The following is a 6496-nucleotide window of genomic DNA, read 5'->3' as shown; positions in this document are numbered from 1 at the left end:
ACCAGGAACAGAAAATTGGCAAAGGAAGACTTTTAAAACATCTCTCCCAACCCCTCCTTTCTCACATCCTCCATCACCAGAGACCGGACGTGCCTTTCCAAGGAACAGAAGGAATTTGCCAGGGGTCGAACTGGATTGATTAAATCTTCAAAGCTGGTGGTTTCTGGGCTGTGCACCGGAAGACGGTGGCCCCAAGCGCCACATCCGAGTTTTGGCCCTTTTTTGCACGAGGAAAAAACAACGAGATTCGGATTACACAATGTCGGCTGCCGTTCTGCCGTTTTGACCCCTCCACAGACACTCCTGCTTGGTTTCATTCCAAATTCCCCAAAGATTAGGAGGAAATCTGGATCACAGCCAAGATCCCCCTCCTGCAAACCGGGACAGCATTACTTTGAAAGCCAGGATGCTCCCTTTTCCCAGATCATATTCTACATTTCTCCCCTCCTTTGCCTGGAACGATTTCCTTTGGAAGGCTTGGCGACCTGACCCCTTTGAACCAAAAGCCGCAGAGTTTTGCTCCGGGTCCGCCCCAGTTGGGCAGACTAAGCGATGGGCTCGCAATGGTGTCACCGTCAGAGTCAGTGCAAAGGGCAGAGTGTGACTTCCTGTGGGCCAGATGGAGGTTCTCTTCCAAGTTGGTCTCTCTCTCCCAGTTCATGCATCTGTGAAAAATGCATGCACAACATTCCCATGGGAGAAGATTGGGAGGTTGTTACAAGAAACGAACGTTGGCCAACTGATGCTGATCAAGAAGCTCCCTTTTCATCGACGTGCGGGGCTTAGCTAGTCTGATTTGGGAGGCTAAGCAAGGTTTGGCCTGGTGGGTCCTTGGATGGGGGACCACCAGGTCTGGAGGCTGGACTGGGAAGCCAAAAAGCATCTGAGGAGGCAGTGGCAAAGCACAGCCATGTGGCTACCCAGAAAACTTCAGGGCCAGGTCTTTAAGGGTAGTAGGAGCCAACAAAGCTGGCCTTGGGGAGAGTTGACCTTTGTCACAACAGATGGCAGTATCTAGACTGCCTTGATTGGCCTCAAAGAGCTACGTAGGGTGGACAGGAGACCAAAGGGATGTCCCAAGGCTGTGGAAAAACCCTCCTGCAAGGTGGCCGGGTCAAAGCAGCCTTGTGCTGTTGCCCAGAAAACTACATGCAGATGTCATGAAGTCACCCAAAGTTGCCCTCAATGAAAAGAAACTCGTCTCTACCATCAACGGTGCTTCACTCTGGAGAAAAAAAGAAGGCTTCAGCAGCTTTTGTACAAAGGATATTTTATTATGCAATTCTGACGTATCAAAACAAGAGGTAAAAGAGAAGCCGTATCATGCATAGGAAGCAAGGCATATCTTCGAAATCTGAGCTGTCAGACATCTCTGGAGTGCAGCTAGAACAGCAACGGTGCAGGAGGGGACTTTTCCCGCCTCCTTCCTTCCTTTCCTTTTATCCCACTAGGCCCAATGCAATGCGCCATCCATATCTCCTGGCGAAGCGTCCCGCTCCCCTTATGAATCTTCTCCAGCGACTTCTTGTGATCCGGTTCAGCTAAATCAAGGAGACTCATTAATTCGACCAGGATATTCCATTCAGGCCATCTCCTAAAACCTCTACAGAGTTTGCAACCACAGGCCATGTATCTAAACCGGTCCTTCTCAACCTTGGCACCTCTAAGATGGTGGACTTCGACTCCCACAAATCCCCAGCCACGGCATGCTGGTTGTGGAATTCTGGGAGTTGAAGTCCACCCATCTGAAAGGTGCCTAGTTTGAAAAACACGGATCTCAACTCAATCAGACTAATACATACTTATATAAATTATATAATTTCTGTATTATTATTACATTATATAATTTATATATATATATATATATATATATCATATTATTACATTCTATAATTATATATTTCTATCAGTTCTATGCATCTAATTGAATCAAATCCAGCACACCACCTTGGATAACTAGGAAAACGGGTATTTCAGAGAGAAACACGCTTGTAAAGTAAATAATATTTACAGCTGACCCAAACAGACCAATTACAGAATTCGAAACCGGGCTGGTTTCTCCTAGCACCTCGTCCCGAATAAGCCGCCGGTGGCAGGCTCTGCGCCGCCCCTCGAGCCCTTGATCCTGGTTTGCCCAGCCCGGGCCTGGACCGACAGCGCCGTGTTGCTTCGCGGAACACAGGACGGCTTAGCGTGTGGCTCTGCGGGGTCCGGCCAGGATAAGGACACGTGGTGAACTGTCCCCAGAGGAGCCCCGGAGAGATGCCAGCGGGGTGGAGCTCAGCTGCACCGTTCTCCGGGGGATATAAGGCTCTGCTACTCTAAGGGAAGGAATAATTCGTTCTCCGGACTGCTAACGCATGAGGATGCCATCGGGGCAAGGGCTGGGAGTGAGCGCGGGTCGAGATCTGGAACCGGCGGCTGCCGCAGTTGGAAGGGAGCAGGGAGGCCATCAAGACCACCCCGGCTTAATGCCGGCATCCACAGGGGAGCGCCCCAGAAGATGGCTGCCGAGCCTCGCCTTGACCCCCCCAACCCAGGGGAGCCCTCCCCCCGGGTTAGGGTTTCCGGTGCCGGACCCTTGCCAGGAAAGGTTTTCTGCTGTCGGTCAAACTCTGCCTCCCTGTGAGTGGCGCCCACGATTCCGGGCCCTGCGCTCTGGGGCCAGGGAGGAGCGCTCCTCTGGGCGCCCGTCCCAGCCTCCGCAGAGAGCTCTCGGGCGGCCCGTGGCCTTCGCCCCAGGTTCGGCCGCCCTGGTCCCCGGTCCCCCACGGCCCTCCTCAGAAGCCGCCCGTTTCCCTGCGTCCTTCTTCGCCCCGGCGCCCAGAACGTGATCCGCACCTCAAGGCAGGGTCTGACCTGCGGACGGATCCCCGTCTTGCTCTCCCGACAAGACCTCGGAGGACCCCGAGCCTGCTCGGAAGGAAAAGCAGGGGTCTTCCTCCGCCCCCAGCCTTTGAAACGCCCCAATTTGCAGGCAGCTGTTACGGAGGCTGGGCAACGGGGGGAAGTCGCGGGGTGCCGGCCTTCGCCCAGGGGCCCTCTTCCTTCCCCAGAGCCACCGCTCTGGAGCTGCGCCAACCGCCTCAGCTCTCAGTGTGGAGACTCAGCGAGCAGTGAGGAAGTTTGCCATCCAAGGGGACTTTCCTCAAGCCAAACGTTGGCAGACGAGTACCGTGAAGAGAAGGGGGCCCTTGCCTGCCTCTGCGCCCGCTCCACCTCTGCCTCCAGAAGGGCTGGCGGTAGCTAGAGAACCCTCCAAAGGTGCCGAGAGGCGTCTGTGGCTGGGATTTGGGAAGGCAAAACCGGGGGAGCTCTGGCGTGGCCCCCGCATGACGTCTCTCTAGCGTGAAGAGTGTTGTCTCCCCACTGCCCCGTCCCCGATGCTGCCAGCCTGTCCCCACTGCAGAAGACAGGCCGAAGGCACAAGAATACCTCTTGGTCAATGTTCTCACACTGGACAGTAAGATTTGGTGGCTCTTGTTGCGTAGAGTAGGTTCCGGAGCAATCTTGGTCCACCTGCCCAAGGCAAGGAAGGAGCGGTCAGCCGTGGGGGACGCACACCTTGTTAGTTTCACAGACACACCAACGCGGAGAGACAGTCTCCAGGCAAAGGGGCCCTTTATGAAGTCGGCCCCAGGGGCGTCAAAGAAGTCAAGTTGGTGGCTGTGGCCATGGGATCCAGTCCTCCCCCTTTCCGACAGGTGTTGCATGCGCACTGCGCAGGGGGGTCTGCAGGGCGTGGCAAGAAAGTCAAGATGGCAGCTGAGACGGTGCAGTGCCCGTAAAGAGCAGGTGGCGCTTCAGCTGCCCCATCGGGGCTGCACGGGAGGGAGGAGGGGGTCTGCTGCAGGCAGGCGGGCTTAGGCCCTGCCGTGGGGGCTGACCAGGGGACCCCCGTGCCGGAGCTTCTGGAGCGGGGAAGGTGCCGGGAGGATCTCGGCACCCTGGCTGGGCCCGAGGCCTGGGCCCCTCTTGAGGGGTCTCCACCACTGAGCTGCGGGATGCCATGGAAAGAGGCCTCAGTCCCTGCTGGCGTCCTGAGAAGGGGGAAGTTGAGACCTGGGGGCCCCTGAAATGCACATCCCGACCCCAAAGGACCACACTGGGCAGAGGTCCTGCACATCTGGCGTTTGGAGAGGCTGGTTAGGACTTAGAGAGAGAGAGCGGAAGAGGCTGATGGGCTTATGCCAAGCCCTCGCCATTCTGGGCAGAACAGGGCTTCCGGGTGGCACCGGGCACTGAACCCTCAACAAACCCAGGTGGAGTTTGAGCCTCCCACGCGGGACTAACCCGGCGGTTGCTCTGGGGTCCGGGGCCCGTGTTCACACAACACCTGCAGGCAGTTTGTCAGGGAAGCCGCTGGCCGTTGCCTCGCAGGCTTCGAAGCGGGGAAGGCGAGCTGTGCTTCCCGGCCCTTTCCCCCCACGAGGGGAGCCCTCTTCCCGGCCGTCAGCCCCCTCGCTTGACAGGAGCAAGGGGGGTTCTGGCAGAGACCTCAGCCCCAGGGACTGGCCTGGGCCCTGGCCCTAAACTCTGGGGCCCTGAAAGGCGAGGGTCAGCGGCCCCAGACCGGAGGAAGCAGACTGTGTGGCCGGGCGAAGACCCCCCGACGCGCCCCAAGGCTGCAGGGGCCACAACTTCCACCGACCGCCGGAAGCCGAAGCCAGCGAAGGGAAGCCGAGCGTCGGCTCGCGGGCGACTCTCACCCCGTCTTCCTTGAAATTGCACTGGGTGAGGTTCTGGCTCTGCGCGGAGGGGCACACCGTCTCCTTGATGGTGAACTTCAGCCCCTGCGTGGTTTTGCCACGGGGGTCCTGGGCAGAGACACAAAGGAAAGAGCAGAGCAAAAATTGAACCGGGGGTTTCCCCAACGTCCCCAGCCCCCGCCCCCCGGCGCTGGAGTAGAGCCTCGGCCTTGCCAGGGCGTTCCTTGGCAGGAGGCTGGCATCTTGCCTCCCTCCTCCAGACGCGACCGAGTGGCTCTTCTCGGCACTGAAGGAGGCGATGGTGGGAATTGCTGGCTTGTCGCGGGCAAGGTGGCCTGTCAAGAGGCCGTGATGGATTGCTCAGAAGAAGGGAACAGGAAAACTCTACCTGGGCACAGGGGGCATCGGAAGGAGCTGAGCGACTCTCCTGGCTACTGGATGAAAAATCAGGGTTTTTGAAAACCCTTTTTTTTTAAATGTATTTTTAGAATCCAGTAAAGACCAGCCCTTTTATCTCTGGATCAAAATATCAGCACTGCCTCCTCTGGCTGTCTGCTAATTCCTTCCCACCTTCAAATCAGCTATTTGGCGGTGACGGAAGCAAGTGCAATTCCCAGGCGGGTGAGCCGGGAGGCCCCGGGTTCGGATCTCGCCCGGCTTCAGACTCCTGCGATACCCTTGGAAGCCAACCGCCCTTCTCTGTGTAAGAGCACTCAATGCTGGCCGACCTGGCAGGGCCGCTGCTGGGATTCTCCCTTGGCAGAGTGAGTGAAACGCGGCTCTGCAGACAAGGAGGAAGAGGAGGATTGTCCGGCTCGGTGTCTTTCAACCGTGGCCGCTTTCGGGTGGGCGGATGTCAACTCCCAGGATTCCCCAGCCAGCCGGGGGACTTGAAGTCCACCCCAGGCTGGCTGGGGCATTCTGGGAGATGACGTCCACCCATCCTAGAGTGGCCAAAGTTGAAAGACAGCGGTCTAGCTCCACAAGGGCCTCACCGGTTTCTCCCCACAGAGATCTAGGAAGGAAGGAAGGAAGGAAGGAAGGGCCAAACTCTGCCCCACTGAGATTAGAAGGGCTGAAACGCACCCCGTGGAGGGGACGCCCAACAGCTGGGGAGGAGCGCCAGGATTCAAATGTCTCTCCTGCCAGCCTGGGATGCCAAGATGCCCACCGCAGTCCCAGAAGACTTACCCAGTTGGGCTGCGGCTCAGCTTCCAGCAGGCGGAAGGCAAACGGGGTGGTTTTCTGCTGGTTATAAAGATTCACCGCCGAGGCAATCGCCTGATCGTAGGTGACCACCTGGGCCGGGGGGGCCGCAGCGGCCACCCCCAGGAGCAGGAGCAGTGCCCAAACACCCGTCATCTTTCTCCACTTGCTCTTCGAAGGGCTCTGGGCAGGCCTGGGGGTGCCACGCGGGCGCTGCCTTTATAGCCCATCTCGCGGGGGCTTCCTCTCCGGGGGCTGGCAGCTGGCTTCCCACCCCCCTCCCATCCAGGAAATGCCTGTCTGGGGCCAACCGTGGAGGGAAAGGGCCGTTGGAGGTGTGGGGAAGACCTGTCGAAATGCCCCTTGCGAAAGAGCCCACCTGGGGAAGCTGAGAGGGTCTCTGGGCTGGGAAGCCCGGAGAGAAGACGGGGGTCTCCGTTAGGCAGGTCAGCAGGAAAAGGCTTAGCCTTGTGAGGTAGATTGTACCCGGCTGCTACGCGTTTTTCGTTTTATTTGTTTTTACATTGTTTTATTTGGGAGGTTTTTTATATGTTTTATATGTTTTTATATTGTTTTATTTG

At 57.6% G+C, this 6496-nt stretch overlaps 1 protein-coding gene across 1 annotated transcript; it reads right to left on the bottom strand.

The window, feature by feature from the left end:
• Window positions 1-1191: 1191 nt before the first annotated feature.
• LOC103058512 (cathelicidin-related peptide Oh-Cath) lies at window positions 1192-6087 on the bottom strand. The gene is made up of 4 exons (XM_088150450.1): window positions 5901-6087; window positions 4710-4817; window positions 3436-3519; window positions 1192-1541 (listed from the first exon to the last, which is right to left on the bottom strand). The coding sequence occupies exons 1-4, from the start codon at window positions 6069-6071 to the stop codon at window positions 1440-1442; spliced, it is 465 nt and encodes a 154-aa protein (XP_088006576.1). The 5' UTR covers window positions 6072-6087; the 3' UTR covers window positions 1192-1439.
• Window positions 6088-6496: the final 409 nt, after the last annotated feature.

Source organism: Python bivittatus, unplaced genomic scaffold, assembly GCF_059951505.1.
Source record: "Python bivittatus isolate LINGU-HERP-01145 unplaced genomic scaffold, Pbiv_v1 ctg000610_np1212, whole genome shotgun sequence".
Classification (NCBI taxonomy): domain Eukaryota; kingdom Metazoa; phylum Chordata; class Lepidosauria; order Squamata; family Pythonidae; genus Python; species Python bivittatus.
The sequence above is the reverse complement of the archived record's forward strand: the minus strand, read 5'-3'. Positions and strand labels throughout refer to the sequence as shown.

Excerpts from the sequence above, each read along its gene's own strand:
- LOC103058512 (XM_088150450.1), bottom strand. The coding sequence starts at position 6,071 with ATGACGGGTGTTTGGGCACTGCTCCTGCTCCTGGGGGTGGCCGCTGCG. Across the intron at positions 4,818-5,900 it reads CTGAGCCGCAGCCCAACTGG|GACCCCCGTGGCAAAACCAC; the intron begins GTAAGTCTTCTG and ends GTCTCTGCCCAG. Across the intron at positions 1,542-3,435 it reads GTGAGAACATTGACCAAGAG|CTGAACCGGATCACAAGAAG; the intron begins GTATTCTTGTGC and ends TCCTTGATTTAG.